Here is a 21,680-nt window from a genome sequence, read left to right on the forward strand (position 1 = left end):
TCCATCCATTCATCATCCATCCATCCATCCATCCATCCATCCACTATCCATCTATCCATCCACCATCCATCCATTCATCATCCATCCATCCATCCATCCACCATCCATCCACCATCCATCCATGCATCCACCATCCATTCATCATCCAACCACCATCCATCCATCCATCCATCCATCCATCCATCCATTTGTCTGTCCAAGCAGAATATTTACTGAGCAGCTAATAGATACCAAGCATGGTTCTGGGTGTGCACCTACAGTCAGGAACAAAGCAGCTATAGTCCCTCCTCTTTCATCATAGTGAGGGAGACAGACATGTGACTCTGTGTGTGTGTGTGTGTGTGTTGGGGGGTTGTTAATAATATGTGATGTTGAGAAAAACAAATCAGGATATGGGGGGGAAGAAGGAGCTATTTCAGTGGGAGTGGGCTTTAGTGGGAGGGATATTTAAGTAAAGGCTTAAAAAGAAGGGAGAGTTTATGTGAATATCTGGGTGAGAGCATTCTGGGCAGAGAGGGAGCAGGTGCAAAGGCCCTAGGGAGCGAGCAGGGATAGAGTGGTTCAGGAATAGCGGGAGGCCAGCCAGTGTGACCAGAGGAGGGAGAAGATGCCAAGATTAGGATGTTGGGGAGCCCCAGGAGGGCCTGTGGCAAAGGCATGAGGGTATAAGTTCCCCAGTGTAAGTCTCACCTTCAGCTGCCCATCCAGGTTGTCAGTCGTGGCTGTTGGAGGTGCCACCAGTGAGTAATTGATCCCAGCGACATGATCTATTCGAGTTGTCACTAGACGGGAAGAAGATGAGCCATGAGCTGCCTCCCATGGCAGCATCTTTAGGGCCTGAGATGCAGTGTTGGCATCTGCCAGAGTTGAACGGCAAGGAACTGCAGTGCAGGTTCCATTCCCACCTCCTCCACGAAGCCCTCCCTGGGCTCCCTTTAAAGGACAATGAACCCCCACCCTACACAAACAGACATTATCTCTTCCCCTGCTTCCATAGCCCCGAGAGGTAGCTAAAACACAGGGTCAAGAAACAGAGAGACCTGGGCTTGAATTGAACTCTATCTGACCTTGGACGAGTTGCTTTCATTACTCTAAGCCACTTTTTGTCACGTGTAGAACGGGGCAGTACTGGTGACCCCACAGATGCCCCGGACATGGGAGGGGCTCAAAAGCCAAAGGGACCATTACTAGCAGTGATAATATCCCAGGCTGAGCCCAGGTTGGTTCAGGTCTGAACAGTGTCTGTGGTTCCCAGCAGTAACGAATGAGAATTAAATAAATGCCGGTCCTTCCTTAAGCCCTTCCTTCCCACATCAGAGGGGGAAGACACGGGGCTCGGAGATGTCACTCCTCCAAATGGCACAGCTGGAGAGTGATGGAGCCGGGACTCAAACCAAAGTCATTTTCCTGCCTGCTGAGGCCAAAATGTGGACAGTGTCATTGCACCGAACATGCCCAGGTAGGGCCCATCCCTGGAGGGTCTGGGGCCGTGCCTGGGGAAGGAATGGATCTTGAATGGGCTCGTACCATGGGCTGCCATGACTGCTCCACCGGGAGGGAGCCTGGCTAGCAGGTTGGGGTACAGGCTCTGGAGTAAGAAAACCCCAATTAGGATCCTGCTTCCGCTTCTTTCTGGCTTTGCGACCTCGGGCAAGTCACAGTTCCTTTCTGAGCCTCAGTTTCCTGGCGGTAAAGTTGGGAGACTACACCAACCTCCATGAGGCGTTGGGAGGCTGAGAGGAGACAGTTCCTCTGGGTGCGAGGACATGGGAAGCACTCAGCCAGTGGGAGCCTGCCCCCCAACCTGCAGCTCTTCAGTTACTGGGAGGTATGGAGAATTGTCCCCATTTTAAAGATGTGAAAACCGGGGCCCAGAGAGACGAAATGACCAGCGTCAGATCTCAGGGCAGCTATGAGTGCCCGACCACAGAGAGCTGGGACTGTTTGTTATTTGGCCCCGGCACCACCGGTGGGGGAATGAATGGGCATGGGCTGTTCTCGCACCTGCCACGAGGGCCTGGCCCATTTGGGGTCCGATGCGAGCTGCCGGTTGAAAATCGTCCGTTCTACCCGTTTCCACCCAGACCCAAGCCTGTCTGGGAAACTTGGAGGCTCCATCACACTCTCCTTGTTGTCCTGTGCTCCTCCCCCTTCTCTCCCTGTCTCCTTGACCTCGCCCAGCGCTCACCTGGCAGTGTCTCTAAATACTGTTGCAGTTTGGAGGACACGGAACTGGTCACCACCTTGCAGATCTGGAAAGAACCAAAGAAGTGGCCAGTGAGGGCTTCCCGTGGCGGAAAATGTCTTTCGGGAATGAGGAAACCGGGCACGTTTTGCTTTCTTTGAATGCTTCTTCGAAGGAAGGGGGGAGGGTAGGAGGGAGGAAAGAAGTGGCGGAGGGAGAAAATTGGTTGCCCTGAGTGTGTTTCTATCACACGCGCAAGACTCTGCACGCGCCTAGAATATCGTCCTCCCAGGAGCCGGTACCTCTGCCGCGAGTGGTCTGGGGAAGGGGGTGGGGAGGGGGTGGCACATCTGGGAGCTGGGGCTGCCTGCCCCTGGGCTGCTGGCCTTCAGTGCCACTCCCCGACGAGGGCCACCAGATGGCTCCAAACCACAGCAAATCGCATCACAGCCTAGAGCCCAGCTTCCAGCGGCTGCTTGTGTCGTCCCCCGCTCTCCGCCCCCCCCCCCCCCACACTTTGCGTAGACCGGGGCTCTTCCTTCCCTCAGATGCCCACCCTTCACTCTGTATTCCCGGGAGTTAACTGCCCAGCTCACTCCTCGTCATTTCCAGCCCTTGCTACGATCATGGACACCCTGGTACCTCGTTTATCCATCCATCCATCCATCCATCCATCCATCCGCCTGTCCACTCAAGTCAGTACTGTCTTCTAAAGAGTATCTTGCTATGATCAAGAGCTTCACCTCGGAGGGGGGGATAGCCTGGGTTTGAACCCCAGTCCCATCACTTCCCCCTCTGAGCCTCAGTTTACCCATCGGTAAAATGGAGAAAACCATGACACCCCCTAGCATAAGGATTTTGTGCGGATTAAATGCTGGGATCCTTGTAGACAGCTCGAGACATAGGACCAATTTCACTGCAAGCACTCTGTGTATGCAGGCATCCTCCCCCCCCCCCCTCCCCCCCCCCCCCCCCCCCCCACTCCTCACCGTTGTTGTCTAACAACAGGTGCATCATTACTTTTTAACGTGGCTGCTCCTGAGGGCCACTCTGAAGGTGTCACCAAGAAATGCTCTGTTTTAATAGTTCCAATGTTAAATGCTGCCATTGCCCTTGTACTATGACTTAACTACAAGGACAGTTGAACCACGGGTTAGTCAGGCTGGTGGGTAAGTGCACCGCCTGCGTTGCCTGAGCAGCTTGGTGCAAGGAGATACTAATGTCCCCATTTTACAGATGGTCGAACCGAGGATCTGAAATTTGCTCAAAGTTGCAAAACGAATTAGACCCGGGGGCCGGATTCTGCCGCTAAAACCCATTTTATAATCTGCTGTGGTACACATTTCGACAACCACGCACTGCTTTTGTTTTGTTTTGTTTTACAACTTTGACAGAATGCCGTCAGACCAATGATCTGATCTGACTGATGTCTCCCTGTCCCCACTGTCAGTGCCTTTGACCGAGAACCCAGTGGCTGCCCTCTAGAAGACTGTACAGCTTCCTTGGGCTCCCTGAGGTCCCCTGCCCCATCTTTTGGCTCCTCCAGTCATTCTCACGGCAGCCACAGAAACTCTTCCAAAGCACAGATCTGGCCGGGTCACCCCCTTGCCTAAAATCTTCAGTGGCTCCCCGCTTTCCTCAGCTCACTTGGCCTGGGAGACAGGCGCAGGGCATTCCTGGCAGCTAATGGTTTATTCATGGAAAACCAGCCCGATGAATGGCCCCTTTTCTCAGCCGAAGAAGCTGGCCTGGGTGGATTTAGGGCGAGGGAGGGTTGGGGAATGCTAGCCAGTGACCCTTTTCTGTTCCAGCCCCAGGGGATACTTTGCTGGCACTCTAGCCTAGCAGCTTCATCAATCGTGTGGTTTCCGGGTGGGGAGCACCAAGAGGGGGGATTGGGGAATGGCAGGGATGGGGGAGGAGGCCAGAGAGCTGGGAGAAGGGACTTGGGGAGAAGGAAGTTTGCCTGCGGGAGGAAGGCAGGGGGAAGAGCAGAGGAGGTCCAGGCAGGGCGTGGGGCGAGTGCATGCTCTGTGGGTGTGTGCTGTGACCCTCGTTTCAGTCTCTTGCTGGACTCCTCACGACTGGTTTCTAGAGCCGAGCCGGAGGTCTCAAAGAGCTATGAGGACGGCTTCCAGTCCTCTGGTCCGAGAGCGGAAGGATCCAGCGACGCCTGCACTGAGGGCCCCGCCCACTCTGAGCCCGTCTTACCTCGCTGGTCATCCTGTTTCGGAGCGAAGATTCCATTTTTTCGTGGAAGAGGTTGATCAGCCACCTGGAGATTGACATGTGGGGACAGGCATGAGGCTTCCGAGGTGTCCCTGGGCTGCGCTGGAGGCTGCCTCATCTGGGACACCTTCCTCCCTCCTTCAAGTAACCTAGGCACCCTCGTGCCCGGGCTTTAACTGTGCACACCCCCATTAGATACTTGGCCCTCGGGGTGCAGTGACTTGTTCATGAGTTTGTTTCCTCAGCTGGTGCACGGCTGGGGCCCCACCCTGTCTCAGCCTCTCTCGTCGCTGCTGCTCTCCCCCTTGACACTCCAGCCGCGCTGCTCTGCAGTATCCTCCTGTGTTCTATGCTGCCTCCCACCACAAGGCCTTTGCACATGCTGTTCCTGCTACTGAAAACACCGCCTGTCCCGCACATCTGCCTAATTAACTCCTACTTATTCTTTTCATTTCAGTTCAAATGTCGTTTCATCAAGGAAGAAGCAGCCAGCCCTCAGACTGGGTCAGACCCTTCCGTTCTATGTGCTCATAGCACTTTGTACCCCTTTTTCTTAATTCTTACATTCTTTTGTGATCCTTTGTGAATCATTCATTAACGCAATGATTTGATTAATGTCTATCTCCTCCAGTGGGTCGGAAGCTTCAAGAGAACAGGGGCTGAGTGGCTCGGAGCCTGGGGCCGGATAGCCGTGGGCTGAATCCCTCTTCAACACCCACGAGGCATGAAAACTCAGGCTCTTTTCTATCCTCTCTCTGCCTTGGTTTTCCCTTCTGAAAACGGGGGCAATAACGGACTAACTTCACCGTGCGGCTCGACTGAGACAATTCACAAGCTGAAAAGCACGCTTGGCTCACGGTAATGCTAGCTGACGTCCCGCTGATGTTCGCTATTGCTAAGTCTTTATCGGCCACTGCTGTTTCCTGGTGCACAGCAGATTCTCAGTGGACATTTGTTGAATGGGGGAATCAACGCCTACAGATCTGTGGTGAGGGTTGTGCGGTTCAACGCACGTCAAGGGGTTAGCCAGAGCCCGGGGCATAGTCAGGGCTCAGGGGAGTCTGTTGAATGAATGTCGGATGACCAAATGACTCCTGGAGGCGGGGGTGGTCTCTGTGCTGTCTGCGGACCCTGCCCCTCCCCTACAACGGAGGCCTCTGAACAAGGCCCGGCAAGAGGTGCACTTGGGACGTTCTCTGAATGCAGGGCAGTGCTTCTTAAGGTCTCTCCTCCCGCCCACGGCCCTAGGAGACCATACCCCAGGCTGCTGCCTGAGATGTGCACACGGACACCGTTGATGTGGTTGTTGCATCTGGGACAGGAGACGGTGCAGTGGCCGGAGGCGGGGTCAAAGCCCAGCTTCAGAACGGCCGAGATGGAGACGCCCTCCACACTCAGGTCAAAGTTGCCGCTGGTTTTGCTGAAGGGAAACACAGATCAGAGTCAGAGCAAGCCGTTTCTTCCCTAGTGCCATTCAAACTTCAAGCCTGGGCCGGAAGGTAGGTTTTGCTGCTTGAGATGGAATTCAGAGAGGGGAGGCCGCCTGCCCGAGGTCACACAGCACGGAGGGACGCGTGGATCCGTGTCTGCCCGGCAGAACGCTGCTCTCTCCCCTTGCCTCTGCCCTTGCTGAGTGGCTTTGGGTATGTTTCTCAACTGCTCTGATTTCCAGTTTCCTCGCCCAGACCCTTGACCGGCAGTTGATCACCGGCTTTGCCCCTAAGAATCTGCATGTTTGGAGACTTTCACTAATTAATGTCCTCGTTCATGAAATGGGGTCAATAAATGGGTTCAATAAATGGGGTCAATAAATGGGTTCAATAAAATGGGTTCATGAAATGGGCTCCTTCAGGGATGGAACGAGTTTGGGGTAAGACGGTGGATGTGAGTGTGTTTTGCCAACTCTCCTTTAACATAATGAAGTACGTTACCTTTTGCGCCATCAGCGAGTGAAATGAATGATGCAAAAGAGCCCACGCGAAGAGCTAAGCGATGTTTACTGTGGGGAAGGGACAGGAAGGCAGACTCACGTCCCTCTCCCCAAAGTGTCTTCTCCCCCGTGATCCCCCTGGAATCGCCACAAAGTCGCTGAAGTGATTGGTCGTTCTGAGCCGCCACCCCTAGAGGGCAGGCTCACCGTGGTGAGAACCCAGTATTTCGATTCAGAGTTGTGGTTTGGATGATTTGCCCCAATTTTCCATTCCTTTGCCTATCTTGGGGGGGAGGTGCATGCGTTTCCAGGCTCTTGCCTTTGGGCTTGGCCATGTGACTTACTTTGGCCAATGGTGGAAGTGAGTAGAAGTGACCACGGGCTAATTCTAGACCTTAGAATGTTTCTGGTTGCCCTTTTCGCATGTCTGCCACCACCGAGGACATGCTCTGAGTAGCCCGCAGGTCTAAGGAGGAGGACGAAGAGATACGTGTGGAGAAGGGCTGCCTCAGCTGAACCCAACCCAGATCAGCGGAACCCCAGCTAACACAGAGATACATAGTGATAATATATGACTATTGTTTTCAGCAGCTGAGTTGGGGTGTTTTGTTACACAGCCATAGCTAACTGATAAAGGGGTAAATTATAGGTCCCGCTGAGCCTTCCATCCTACGCTTCACGTACCAAACTCAATCTTGTCAATGTCTTGCGTTCTGACACGGACAAATGCTCAGCTATTAACCAGGGGCTATGAAAAATCCCCCCCAGGAGCCCTGTGGGCACAAGTGGTGATGGGTAACGCAAAAATTGAGTGTTCCTGAGATCCTGGCCCTCACCCCTTTCAAGTATCACCTAAAGCTCACCCACACACTCAGTCAACACCAAGGTTGGAAACGCACATGAAGTTCTTTCGTGCCTTCCATTTTCCACTAATCTTGACATTGGCGTTTGCGATGGAGAGATCGAGGCCCTCACTGGGAGCTAGTTTTATCTGGGAACTGGGAAGCTGGAATCCGCGGATAGCCATGCTGTGAAGAAGAAATGCTCAGTTAGCCTCCTGGGGGCCCACACAAGAACTCAGTTAATGGTTAGTGCAGACTCATCCCACCCCCAGCCCTTCACCACATCCACTGCAGAAGAACCCGGAAACTACGAGAGCCACCTTGGAAACTCTGTGGGCATTGGGCAGAGCGGCTAGGCTTTAACGTCAGACAAATCTGCATTTGAATCCCGTTCCTCAGTGTACTGTTGTGTGACCCTGAGTATGCCACTTGATCATCCTGAGGCTCAGTTTTCTGGGGCACAATAACCTCCATCTTGCGGGAAGTGTGACCATCAACGAGGATAACAGATGTAATCTCGCCTGACGGCAAGTTCTATGAAAGGGTGGAATGTGTTTCTCTCGGTTCACTGTTGTAGCCAAGCCTGTTGTGCCAGACACATAGTAGGTGCTCAAAAATATCTGTTGAGTGAATAGGTGTATAAAATTCCGTAGTGGACATTTATGGGTTTTCTGCCCGGCACCCACACTCCCTTCTTGTGGTAACAGAACTCCCTTTTTCCTTTGGGGGCTCTACACAGCTATTCCATGTCACTGCAAAGGAAGTTGACTTTCCATGTTCACGGGGTGGAGCTTTTGACTTGGGCGTGAGCTAGTTAGCGTAGGGTATCCCCTGGCCACGGTGATTGGTTCAGGGACGTGTACGTAACCTAAGGTGGGACGAGCAGAGTGAGAATCTTAGTGTTTTCGCTTGAGATTCAAGGGGAAAGTGCTCTCCTTCCACAGGATTCAGAGTGCTGAGGAGATGCCGGTCGCCATCTTGCATCTCTGAGGGGACACCCCACCTGAGAACTGGACCTCCTCAAGGGAAGCGATGCTGAGAAGCGGCAAGGAGAAAACAGGGGCCAATGTCATTTGGGGCTAGCTCAAGCTGAACCTGAGGCCAGACTACTCCAGAGACTTCTCAGACACGTGAGCCAATAAATTCTGGTTTGAGCCATTTTAGATTAAGCTTTCTGCTCTTGAACCCCCTCCTCCAAATCTTGCTTGCTATATGGGCCTGGCACAGAGTTTTGGGGTTCGTGACACATTCGCCCTGCCTTGGGAGTCATGGTGAGCACTTTCTGTGGCCTCCTCTACACTCAGCTTGGGGGACTATATCCCCTTGGGGTGGGGTCAACACTGGACGGGGGGTCTTAACCTCTCTGAGTTTAGGAGTTTGTGGCTCTGTGATTCTAGGTCTTGGTGGCCCCAGGACACTACAAGTTCTGTACACTGAGGGTTGAGTTCGACAGGCCTCACCTGTAGAAGCTATAATGCCCTTTCCCAAGATGCTTGATCTTGAAGCTTCCTGAGAACGTGGGGATGGTGATCTTCTCCAGCTCCTTCTGCAGCACGGCCACTCCTTGCTGGCAGGCTGAGGGGCGAGAAAAGGGGTGACAGTCAGAGGCACAGCCTGTCCCTGTCCATATCAGGGGTCAGCTAGGGTTTTCTGTAAAGGGTCAGATAGTGAATATTTTTGGGTTTGTGGCTCACACGGTCTCTGTCACAACCACTCAGCTCTGCTGTGATTGCACGAAAGCAGCCACAGACAATAAGCAAGCGAATGGGTGTGGCTGTGTTCCAATAAAACTTTAAAACTTCATTTACGGACACTGAGATTTGAATTCCAGATAACTTTCACATATTATTCTTTGACTTTTTTTCAATCATTTAAAAATGTAAAATGTAAAAGTCATTGTTTGTTCACGGGCCATACAAAAACATGTGGCCAGCCAAATTTGGCCCGAGGACTGTCGTTTGCCAATCCCTGGTCTAAAATATCACCCCAAGGGGCACCGGGGTGGCTCAGTCAGGTCATGATCTCATGGTTCATGGGTTCAAGTCTGGGGTGGGGCTCTGTGCTCACAGCCCGGAGCCTTGCTTTGGATTCTATCTCCCTCTCTCTCTGCCTCTCCCCTGCTTACACGCTGTCATTCGCTCTCTCTCAAAAATAATAAACGTTAAAAAACATTTTTAATAAAATAAAATATCACCCCAAACACCCAGTCATGCATTCTATGAGTATTCACGGAACACCTACTCTGTGCCTCTCTCTGTGCTGTGCCCTCGCAAACACTCCATCTCTCTAACCTTTGGCCTCTCTCCACAGGACCTTTGCTTGTGCCATTTCTGCTGCCTAGGAAACCCTTCCCTCCCACCTTCACCTGGTTAACTTCTGGTCTGCTCGATCCTCACTTCCTCCGGGAACCTTCTCTGACCCAGGAGACGAAAGCAATCCTCCTTATCATTCTCATGATGCCACGGGCATCTCCCGAGGAGCCCCATGACTGTTTGTAATTGTACATCTATTCATGTGACGCTGTGGTTACCACCTCTCCCAACTGCTAGACAGGAACCCTTCAAGGCTTGCAGCGGCCACATCCGTTTTGTTGATGAATGTGGCCCCTCCATTTACCGTAGTGATTGGCACTTACTATTAGAAGGCACTTAATATTGGGTGAATAAATGAACGAACGCCCAAAGTCAGGAATCCTGCCATCAGTTAGGTGGCTAACGGCGTCCGAGGACCCGTCGAAAGGCAGACACGTTACTTGAGAAGGAGGAAGTGGTAAGAAGAGGATTCCCAGGCTTTGTGTTTTCCAACAGCCAGTGGAAATGACGTCTCCCCCACATTTACTCTTATTCTGTGCCAGGCGCTGTTCTGAGCTCTGTACACGTATTAAGCTATTGAATCTGAAAACCCTTGGGAGGAGGTCCTGTCACCACCCCCAAGTCACAGGTGAGGAGGAGGAAATTTGGGAAAGTGGCCACACAGCTGACAAGTGATGGGTCAGGATTTGAATCCTGGCCCTTCCGGTCCCGGAGCCCGTGCACCGGGCCAGGTCTTAAAGGATCTTAAATGCCATGCTAAAGGATCAGGACATCTTCTGACGGCAGGGACACGAGCAGATTTGCCGTATTTCAGGACACCCACTCTGGTTGCCACATGGGGAAACTGAGTCTGCTGTGACAGAACACGAAGACTTCTGGGTTTAAAGGCTGAGCCCAGGCCTCTGCTCCCAGGAAGCCTTCAGGGCCACCCGGTACTCTTGCCTCCGAGCTCACGTGGAGCCTTCTGCCTGCACCTGGGATTCAGAGACGTCCTGCCTGGGCTGGGGAAGGAATTCGGGGGTGGGGTGCCAGGTCCCCCTGAGTTCTGTCCCCATTCCCTCAGCGGCACGCCAGCCCACGAGGGTCTGCCTTCTCCTCGGTCTGACCTCTGCGCGCCTGGGTCTCCCGCACTTCCACAGTTCATCTCTCTGCCACTGGGGGGCAGCGTCGAGCAGCCCCGCGCGGGGAAGGTGGGGGGCATGAGCCAAGACTGGAGGCGAGATCTAGGCGCGCACTTCCCCAGTGCCCCCTCCAAGCTTCAGTTTGCTCATCTGTGGATATTGCTGGTGACGGTATGTCCTACCCAGGGTTGAAATAAAGATGAAATGACTGGCACAGAGTGGCGCGGCAGGGGCTGTTTTATGCCACTCTTTCCTCCGTCTGGACCTGGATGAGCGGCCTGGGGGGACCCTCTATGGTGCATCCAGATGGGTAATGTGCGCAGTGTGGCTGCCAAGCCCCTGCCCTGGGGGGAGACCGTGAAGAAGGGCCCTCCTCCCCCCGTCCCCGTCACTTAGCCTCCTCACAGGGCCTGGGCTCTGCCCACGCTGAAGATGGAGCCAGGAATCTCAAGGCAAAACTCAATCTTAAGACTGAGAATCAGCTTTGGGGGGAAGAGAAGGGCCTAGAAGCCTGAGCTGGCAGTTGGGTAGAGAGAGGGAGGAGACCATGAGGACCCTCAGCGGCCTGAGCACTGGACGTGGAGTCCTCCAGATCGGCACTCCAATCCCAACCCTGCCGGCCACCTTGCAGCTCTGTGACCTTGGGCCACTCACCGTGCCTCGGTTTCTTCATATACATGACAGGGGTCAGAGGGCCTCCTTTGAGGAGCTGTGAGCAGGCCATGCACTGGAGTTAAAGGACTGCACACAGGAGGTGCTCGATAAGTGCTCCTTAGGGGCAGGAGGGGAGGGAAGGAAAGGGTCTGATTACCGTAGTCCAGGCCTTTCTGGGTGATCCTGGCCACGATGCCGGGGTTCGTGGTCGCGATCGCAGCTGTGCCCAGGGTGGCCAGCACCACCAGGGTCGCTGGTGTCAGTGCCTTGTCAGGTTCCCTGGCCATGTTCTGTCCTCCAGAGCCGCCAAAGCCTCGAGGCCTTGGAGGGGAGCCAGGCATCTATAAAGGATCTGGCGGGGGGGGGGGGGGGGGGGGGGGGGTGTGTGTGTGGGGAATGCAAACTAGTAAAATGTAGAAAGGAGGAAGGAACCCAGGCAGGGGCGGGAGAGGGGGAAGCCACAGCCCCAGAGATGGCCAGTGTGGAGCCTGAGAGCTGGGGGGGGGGAGTGGGGGAGGGGGGCACTGTGTGTGTGTGTGTGTGTGTGTGTGCACGCGTGTGTATAATAGGATGAGACTTTTGGCTCTGGGGATCATCCCCTCCCTAAGTATCTCCACCCCCTTCTCTGAGCCCCCGCCCAAATCCCTCCACCTACAAACCTTCTTGAAGCTATGGGGTAGGAACATCAGGATTCAGGATATTTTCCTTCCCCCCACCCCCATCCTTTTGAGGCATAATGGTCACACAAAATTGTATGCCTGTTTTTTAATGCTTATTTTTAATTTTTTTTCAACGTTTTTTATTTATTTTTGGGACAGAGAGAGACAGAGCATGAACGGGGGAGGGGCAGAGAGAGAGGGAGACACAGAATCGGAAACAGGCTCCAGGCTCCGAGCCATCAGCCCAGAGCCTGACGCGGGGCTCGAACTCACGGACCGCGAGATCGTGACCTGAGCTGAAGTCGGACGCTTAACCGACTGCGCCACCCAGGCGCCCTTAATGCTTATTTTTGAGAGACCGCATGAGCGGGGGAGGGGCAGAGACAGAGGGAGACACAGAATCCCAAGCAGGCTCCAGGCTCCGAGCTGTCGGCACAGAGCCCGAGGCGGGGCTCGAACCCGTGAACCGTGAGATCATGACCCGAGCTGCAGCTGGACGCACAACCGACTGAGCCACCCAGGCCCCTAAAATTGTATACATTTAAAGTATACAGCGTGATGATTTGATATATGTATACATTGTGGAATCACTGCCACAGCCAAGCTGATTAACACAGGCATCACCTTACACAGCTATCATTTCTTTTTTTTTTTTTTTTTTTTAATTTTTTTTTGGGACAGAGAGAGACAGAGCATGAACGGGGGAGGGGCAGAGAGAGAGGGAGACACAGAATCTGAAACAGGCTCCAGGCTCCGAGCCATCAGCCCAGAGCCTGACGCGGGGCTCGAACTCACAGACCGCGAGATCGTGACCTGGCTGAAGTCGGACGCTTAACCGACTGCGCCACCCAGGCGCCCCATACACAGCTATCATTTCTTGATAGTGTGTGTGTGTGTGTGGGGGGGGGGGTGGTGAGGGGAGACACTTAAAATCTCTTGGGTTAGCAAATTCCAAGCACACAATCTAGTATTCTTAACTGTACTTTACCATGTTGTACATTAGCTCCCCAGAATTTATTCACGTCATAACTGGAAGTTACAGTTTTCTTTCTACTTTTGATATCCTTGATATTTCCCATAGTAAAACATTTTTCAGAAACAGACTCGTTCGTATTTTCTTGTCCTGAGAAGCAGTAGTGGATAATGAAATGCTCGAACTTTGGAGTCCAGTAGCTTAGCTGTGGTTTTAAATCTGAGCCCTGTCACTCTCTGGTGGTTTGACCTTGGTCAAGCCCCTTAACCCCTCTGAAACTCAATTTCCTCTTCGGTAAAGTGGGGATAATCAGAGTGCCCTCACTTCTGGGATTGTTGTGAAGACAGAGAGGGCTTTAAACCATGCAAAGCAGTGGGCACAATGCCCCCGCATAATAAGCACAGAAATGGTAGCTAGTAATGTCTCTCTGACTTTAAAAGTAATCCACGTTCATTGGCCAACATTTGGAAAGAACTAGGAGAAGAAAAATCGCATGCAAGCCCCAATTCTGGAGACACCAAGCAGAAGTGAGTTTTAGAGTACCCCTTCCGTGTTTTTTGACCAAAGAAAAATGGGATGACACTGGTCAGTTTTTAAAAATTTTTTTTTTCTAATGTTCATTTATTTTTTAAAGAGAGAGACAGAGCATGAGCGGAGGAGACGCAGGGAGGGAGACACAGAATCCCAAGCAGGCTCCAGGCTCTGAGCTGTCAGCACAGAGCCTGACGCGGGGCTCGAACTCACAGACCGCAAGATCATGACCCGAGCCAAAGACGGACATCCAACCGACTGAGCCACCCAGGCGCCCCCACACTGGTCAGTTTTGTAAAGTTCCCTTTTTCCAATGAACGGTACGTAGTGAATGTTCCCCCCCCCCTCCCCAGCACTAAATATGCTTCTACGCGCACCATATGTCATTGCTTCCACGCCCCACATGCTTCTTCGCCCACCATATGTCATTGCTTCCACGTCCCACAGTGTTCCGCACCAAGCTTTTTTTTTGCTCCTTTTTCCCCCTTCCTTTGACAGATGTGGAACCTGAGGCTTGGACAGGGGAAGTGTTCTTCCCCCAGTCACACAGCTAGCTGCTGGCAGAGCTGGGACTCAAATGCAGGTTGTCAGGCATATCCCACATCAGCCTGAGTCCTTGAGCGCCTGCAGGGGGTGGGGAGGTGGGGGAGGTGTAGCCACTCCCCACACCCCCACCCCAGCTTTCCAGACAGGTCTCGGTCTTCTTCGCCCCTGCCCCTCCCTTTGCCGCAGCCTCAGGCCCTGGGTGGGCGGGAACCCCACCAGGCAGCCGGTTCAGTCTCCATGGTGATGAGAGGAGGGGCGGGGCTGCTGAGGGGGAGGCCAGCTTCTCTCCTGCTGGGTCCCCATCAGCCCCCTGGTGCCCCGTCTCCTCGTCTCCTCCAATTTTATGAAAGTCTAATGACGCCCGGTCTCCTCCAATTTTATGAAAGTCTAATGACGCCCGCCGAGCCGGGAGGATGTGAGACCCGAGGTTTTTTGTTTTTGTTTTGTTTTGTTTTTCCTTCTCTTTGCCTGGTGCTAAAAGGCTCTCCCTTCCTGCCCCCATCCACAACAAGAATCCTTCTGGTTTGCTTAAGAATAAAAAACGGTGGCCACCCCTGGCATCTACTATGTGCCAGACGCTTTGCATATATTATCTCCAAGCCTAAAAACAGCCCTCGAGGGAGGGATGAGAGGGAGGGGTGATTATTCTCCATTCTGGAGATGAGGAAACTGAGCGATCATGTCCCTGGCAAGGTCACACCGCCTTTCACGGAGAGAAGACTTCTTCCGCTTACTTGGAGCCATTGCCAGGAGGACTTGTCACCCTGGGCCCTCACCCTGGCTCTACCTTCTTGGCCCCCCAGAGTCAGATGCCTGTGTCTGTACAAGGAAGAGAGCGCTGAGCAGCAGCCGAGACACCTAGACTGATGATTTGTCAAAAACTTAGATTTTGAAAAAAAAAAATGATCTCATACAGATTTGAACACTTGCAGCTCTCACTTCCCCCAAATTCCCGAGTCCCCTGGGCCCAGGCAGATGTTGCATCTGTGAGGGTGTCAGGCAGGAAAGGAGCGTTATGATGGAATTCATGTGACTGTGACTTACATTGCCACCAAAACGAAATCTTAAAGCCAACTGGCGAGTTTCTGCACAAGCCACCCCTCCACCACCACTTCGCTCTGATGGCTCACGCCCAGCCAAATCCTTTTCAGTGCTGCCACTGGCCATGGAGGTGCCTCACTGCTTCACATCTGACTCTCTACCGAGTCACAGAAATCCCCAGTTGACATTGGCTTCCACAATAGGCACATTATCTCAGAGAACTCCAAAGAGACAGGCAGGTTTATGCTGATTCAGCAGCTAGCAGACATTTGTCATCTCTCCACCTCTCTGTCTGTCATCCTGGCATCTCAGATCTACCTTCACCCTGGCTTCTTTCATGGCTATAAGATGGCTGCAGCGGCTCCGGCCATTGCAGCTAAGCAAGCTTCTTCCAGTGTCTCCTCTTCCTCTGCTCCTCTTCCTCCTCTTCCTCCTCTTTGTTGGGTCTTATCATTATTGTAAAATATTCCAAACATGTAGATAGGAATACACTACCCAGGTTTATAAAATCTTCACATTATGCCATACTTACCTCCTATAGTTTCTTTCCGATCTGTGAATTTTAATACACGTGTAGCTATATGTAAGGATTAGAATTTGTCCACCGTCCTCTCAAACTCTCTCCTCCTGTCCCGACTCACCACTGCTGCAAGCATAAGGAAAATACAGCATCCCTACAGGAATTCCAAGGTGGGGTGGATCCAAGATAGTTAATTCAGGGGATGGTTTTGTCCATCTTTCTACTCTGTGGTCCTTGGGAAGCTGACTTTTCCCAGAGGCAAGCGCATCGGGTTTAGAGCAGGTGGGTCCGTCGTGCCCACCAGGCTACCCCACTCTCTGTGCGACCCTGATCACAGAATCCCTTCCGAAATTCAGGTTCCTTATTGAAAGATGGGGAGAAGTGCCAGTCATGTGATGTGTTCTGAGGGCTGAGCTCATGTGTGAATCAGTCTGCACGGAGAAGGCGCTCGGTACGTAGTCTTAGTTCAGTCACTGGCTGGCTGGAGCGTCCTGAAACCGCCAGGAAAACATGGCAGGGGCGCTACAGACTTAGCTCTCCGTCCTCTTGAGCCTTGGGTCTGGGCTTGACGTGTGCAAGAGAGAGGAGTCCGTGGCTCGCATCGCCTCGGGGAGCCGCCTGGTGCTGTGAGCAGTGGCCGGTTGCCACACAGCAGTCGAGAGTGTGGGCTGGGAACCTTACAGACCTGGGCCCACATCCCAGCTCGCCACCTGCCCGCTGTGTGAGTTTCGGCTGGTAGCCTAACCTTGCTGAACCCCGCGTTCCCCCGTGGTCCCCACTTTATCCTCAAGCGAGAGTCCTTCGTGGAGGTCTGACCTCAACGTGCACTATGTACAAGGCAATCAGACGCTGCACTGTGTGGATGACCCCTTGAGAGGGTGTCTCCCCGACCTTGTTATACTAAGGAAGTGCCTCCTTCTGAGCCTCTGTCTCATAAACGGGCCCTTTGGGGTTCTCTGGTCGGGGAGGTGTGGGCAGATCTTCCTTATGGTATTATTATTATTATTGTTGCCGCTGTTGTTGTTGTGGTTGCAATTGCTGCAAAGCCCAGAGTAGATCACAAGATATATTTAATGGTGAACAAATGAAAGCAGGGTCAGAACCCAGAGCATGAATTCCAGACGATGCATGTTTGGAGCCTGAGAAGCTCAAGCGCAGCCTGACCTGACGATCCCCCAAGGCTTCCAGAAGGAGGCGACCTTGGCCCTGGAGTGCCAGCCAGCCCACCCGAGTGTGGTGCTGGCGGAAAGCCGGCCTCTGAGACTGAAGGCGCTGGCCCTGCACAGAGGTCGGTTACTGCAAAGAGGTGAGTCGCCCTCCCAGGGGACGGCAGGGACAGAGCGTGGCTCTCACTTCTTTCTCTCCGAACAGCTTCACCTCTGTTACGACACGGGCTCTGGCAGTCTGGGCCTCTTCCAGCCCGAGGGAGGGTCACAGGAAGTAAGGCAACATGCGGTTGCCAAATGGCCAAGGGCCTCCAACAGCCAAAGCCAAGTCCCCTCGGCCACATGCGGAAATCGGTGCCTGTGCTCAGCCAGCCCTGGGGGCCGAGGGTGGTGGTCCCAAGGAGAACTGTTGCTGGGAAAGAGCAAATGATCCCTGCCTGGCCCTACCCAGGGTGATAAGAGCACGGGGCCGGGGACACAGACAGGCGGGGATGAGAGGAAGCCAGTGACGGACAAGGGCCTGGCTTTGGCTTTGCCTCTACGTGGCCCTGCCTCTCTGGACTCCAGGGTCCCCGTCCATAAGAGCAGCCTCCATCTTTGGAGGGCTTAAACCATGCCAGAAATGAAGCCAAGCCTTTGGCTAACGTTCCCTTTTAATCCTCCCCCATCCCTGAAAGTAGGTCTCCTTGGCTCCATTTCACAGATGAGAAGCTTGAGGCTCAGAACAGTGAACCAGCTTGCCCAGGGCCACACAGCTGAGAGGTGGCAAAGGGATGTTGAGGGCTTCTGAATGAGGGGACAGAGGACCTCCTGCCAGGTCGTGGGGTGGCAGACCAGGTGGAGGGAACAGCTTGAGTCAAGGCACAGAGGGTGAAGATCCCCAGGGGCTGCAGTGTGGACTGCAAGGGGGAAGGTGCTGGGGGAGGGCCGTGGGGCCAGGCCGTGGTCTTGTTCTTGGGGACCAGGGACCACCCAAGTTTTTCAAGTACGAAGGTCGGCCCACGACCCGTAGCTGGATTTGCAGCTGGTGGGCCGAGGAAAACCACCGCAAATTTAGCAACTCTTTTAAATGAATTTGCATTTTTCTGGCCTCCCCTTTGCAGGCATTTGACATGAGGAGCCGGGGGCGTGTTTGATGATATTTGATGGTTTGGCGAAGGGACTTCTGAATGCCCAAAAGTTGCCCTGCCCGTTCCCTGCCCCCCTCCCCAACCTCCCCCCCCCCGCCCCCGCCCCGGCCCTCACTACACCTGGGAGCTGAACCCAGAGACCGTCCTGTTCAGAAACAAAGTATTGATTCATTGTCATCTGGGCCAGTGGCCAGTGGCTGGGCTGGGCAGGAGCCAGAAGGCAGTGGGACGGGCCTCTCCCCCCTGCCTAGCCCTTCTCGTCCCGGCCTTGGGCTGGCCTCTGTGCTGCGTGGGGGGAGGAATCCCAAGGATGGCTGGCTTGGCTGGAGCGGGAGAGAGGGAGAGAGTTTGCGATTACTAACCAGTCGCACAGTTTGAAGAACAGAGAAAGGGACCCTGGGCCTCCAGCCACAGAGGCTAGGACACCAAGGCCTAGCGGTGTCCTAAATCCAGCTGATCGGAGCAGTAATTCCAAATTCCTAGGGGTCGGGGAAGGGCTAGAGATCAGAGAGGCAGGTGGGGTGAGTGTTTCTTCCCCCTGACTTGAGGACGTGTGCCAGCCCCCCAGACAATGCTTCATGGCCACGTGGGTTTGCAGACCCTTGGAAAGAAATCAGAGCCTCTATCCCCGTGCCCACTGCGCGTACCCACAGCCTAGAGGCCAAGGCTTCCTTGGTGACAGTTGGGACCATGGAAGGACTTGGAACAGAGATGTACTTTCGTTATGGGGTAACATTTATGGGACACGAACTCGACGCAAACGCACACAGTGGCCGCCTGAGCTGCTCAATTAATTTTTAAGAAGCTCACTCTGCCTTCGCGGTAGAGGCCTGGAGAACTTCCTATGATTCCACAAGTCAAACTCTTATCCTTGGCGCAATTCCTTTTCTGCTCCGATTAGCCACAGTTGCTCTCTGTTGTTTGCAGTTAGGAACGACACCCGCGTCTGTGCTGTGTACAAGAGCACGCACGCGTGGCTCTAAGGAGACTAGGGGGTGGGGCTGAGGAGAAGTCCACACCCTGGCCTCCTCCCACCGCGCCCTCTTCCTGCCCCATGACGTTGACGCACTGAGGGCTCAGTGGCCGGGGAGGTAGCTAGGTGGGTGTTGACGGAGACAGAGCTCTGTGATGTCGCCCAGAGGAAACCCTGGCTGGGCCAGTGAGCGCCTCCCTTCCCCCGCCACCACACGTCTCCCAGCACATCAGTGGGTTCTGACGTGGGCCATCCATGGGCTCCAAGAGGGATCAGTCCATGGGGCGCCCTAGAGAGCCCTGCCGGCCATCAAGAGCCTACTGTGCCCCTTGTCCTGTGGTATGCATTCCTCAAAGGGTGAACAACTTTGGGGCTCTGCCCGCAAGTTGCTGCCAGTCCAACTGGGGATGAGGTGACTGCTGGAAACTGGGGCCACCCTTGCTGGGCCAGAGCCGGCGCTCTGCACGCGTAATGGGACACCGTTGTTGATGGCTGGAGATACTCAGTCTCTGCTCAAGCCCTGCCTGCTGAAAAGAGTCTGGCTTTGCCGACTCAGCTTCTTCTGCCCCCTGCCACCTGAGGAGGGGGCTGCAGGGTTTTCTGGAGTTCTGGATGAAGAGGGTGGGGAAGGACCAAGGTTCTAGGTTCTAGGGTCCCCTCTGGGGACAGATCTGGAATCTACATGTGAACAACGAAGATTCTTACCTGTTTCCTGATTTATCCTAAGTATGGCTCCTGGCACCCAGTAGGTGCTCAGTACGTGCCTGTTGGCTGAACCAAGGGAGCTTGGAGCAGGAGGACCCCCAGAGAGATGGCAGAGACAGCGGCGAGGGAAGCGGCTGGCTGAAGAGACGGAAAGATTAGAAAGTGTTTCTGTAAGACTGCGCGTATTCCCTTCAGGATGCTCTAAATCACCATGAAGAACTTGAGCCGTTTTAAATTCATCCGGGGGATGTCGGGTCTGCGACCCTGAGACCGCCACATGCCCTGGGATGGGGCCAGTAGGCTCATGCATCTATCGGCTAGATTCCCACAACAATCCCTTTATTTTTTAAATTTTTTAATGTTTATTATTTATTTTAGAGAGAGAGAGAGAGAGAGAGAGAGAGTGTGAGCGAGGGAGGGGCAGAGAGAGAGGGAGACACCGAATCTGGAGGCTCCAGGCTCCGAGCTGTCAGCACAGAGCCCGACGTGGGGCTCGAACCCACAAACTGTGAGATCATGACCTGAGCCGAAGTCGGAAGCTTGACCGACTGAGCCTCCCAGGCGCCCGATGCAACAATCCTTCTAAACATTACTGACACTTAAATGAGCCAGGTATCCTTCTAAGCTATTTGTACATGCACACCCGCACATATGCACACACAACATCCTGACGTTGTCCACACCATGTTTATCCCTGTGTTACCGGGGAAGATACGGAGGCACAGAGAAGTTAGGTAACTGGCCCAGGGACACACAGCGGTAAGTAACGAAGTGGGAGTTGATCTGGCGGGCGCCAGAGGCCACCCTCTTGACCTTAACAGTTATCTACAAGAGCCTGGGGAGCGAGGGAGGGGTGAGCTGGCTCTGAGGGGCAGGCTGCCCTGAACGAGACTTCTGAGTCTGAATTTCTGTACCTCTTTCCAGTCCCCGGCCTTGTCTGCCCAGGGAGGAAAAATAAACATTGACAGGACGAGACTCAGGGTTCATTCGGGGGCTGCTGTTTTCCCAGCTGCAGAGTGGCCGTCTCCTCCCAGCGTCCCCAAGCCAGCCCTGGACTCCAGCGGCTCCAAAGAGCCAGGACAAAGTGTGCTCATCGTGGGAAAATGAGCAAACACAGGAGCAAAAGAAAATAAGATGAGCTGTAACCCCTGCGCTCAGAGAGACTCCTGGACACCGTTTAGGATGCTTATCTGGCAGTTTGACTTTCTACCAGTGTGTGCATATGTGCACACACACACACACACACACACACACGGAAGCTCGTTTTACAGTTGTAGGACATGGATATTCATCTGACGATACTGTGGATGTTAATTCCATCTCATTGAATTGTTCTCGCACAGCAGGTGTTTTTTAGCTCTCACGTTGCTGGCTCATTTCATTTACAACATGCGGCAGGTCTTACAGTTTGCATTTTGTTATTGAGGCGTCATTCGCCTACAGGAAGAGCCACCCTTTCTAGCGTTTAGGTCTCAGTTTTGAGCCGACTCACGGCCGTGTGATCACCACCATAATCAACGCCAATCGCCTTCATCCCCGACAAGTTCCCTGTACCCCTGTGTAGTCAGCCCCGCCCAACTCCCCAGCCCCCGGCAACCCCTGGTGTTTTCTTTTCCCAGAAATTTGCCTGTTCCGGAAAGTCATATAAAAGGGATCACAGAGTATGCAGCCTTTGAGTCTGGCTTCTGTCCCTTCACATAGTGCACTGAGGTTAACCATGGAGCTACAATCTATCAGCAGTGTTTCTTTTTACAGCTGAGTAATAATCCACTGTATGGATATACCACAGTTTGTTTATCCATTCCCCAGGTGAAGAATCTGGGTTGTTTCCGGCTTTGGGTGATTATGATTAGAGCTGCTGTAAACATTCATGTGCAGGCTTTGGTGTAAACTTATGCTTTTTTACTCTTTTGGAAATTCCTTAGGTTGGGATTGCCAGATCCTATGGTATGAGCCTAAACACACACCACATTTTGGGGGGGGATATGTAAAAAAAACGAATTGCATTTATTTGTGGGTTTTTTTTTTAATTTTTAAATTTTTAAAAATGTTTATTTGTTTTTGAGAGAAAGAGAGACAGAGCACAAGCAAGGGAGGGTTAGAGAGAGAGGGAGACACAGAATCTGAGACGGGCTTTAGTCTCTGAGCTGTCAGCACAGAGCC

General features: G+C 53.4%; 1 protein-coding gene across 1 annotated transcript in view; it reads right to left on the reverse strand.

Annotated features, from left to right (window-relative positions):
• The window catches only part of BPI (bactericidal permeability increasing protein), a 26,706-nt gene extending 15,125 nt beyond the window's left edge, over window positions 1-11,581 (reverse strand). The window contains exons 1-7 of the mRNA XM_049650811.1: window positions 11,431-11,581; window positions 8,647-8,761; window positions 7,244-7,372; window positions 5,673-5,834; window positions 4,397-4,460; window positions 2,189-2,252; window positions 691-782 (exon numbers count right to left, since the gene is read on the reverse strand). Of these exons, the coding sequence (XP_049506768.1) occupies window positions 691-782; window positions 2,189-2,252; window positions 4,397-4,460; window positions 5,673-5,834; window positions 7,244-7,372; window positions 8,647-8,761; window positions 11,431-11,560 (756 nt within the window). The 5' untranslated portion in view covers window positions 11,561-11,581. The remainder of the gene's footprint in view (window positions 1-690; window positions 783-2,188; window positions 2,253-4,396; window positions 4,461-5,672; window positions 5,835-7,243; window positions 7,373-8,646; window positions 8,762-11,430) is intronic.
• Between the last annotated feature and the right edge of the window lie 10,099 nt (window positions 11,582-21,680).

This window comes from Panthera uncia, assembly GCF_023721935.1.
Source record: "Panthera uncia isolate 11264 chromosome A3 unlocalized genomic scaffold, Puncia_PCG_1.0 HiC_scaffold_11, whole genome shotgun sequence".
NCBI lineage: Eukaryota > Metazoa > Chordata > Mammalia > Carnivora > Felidae > Panthera > Panthera uncia.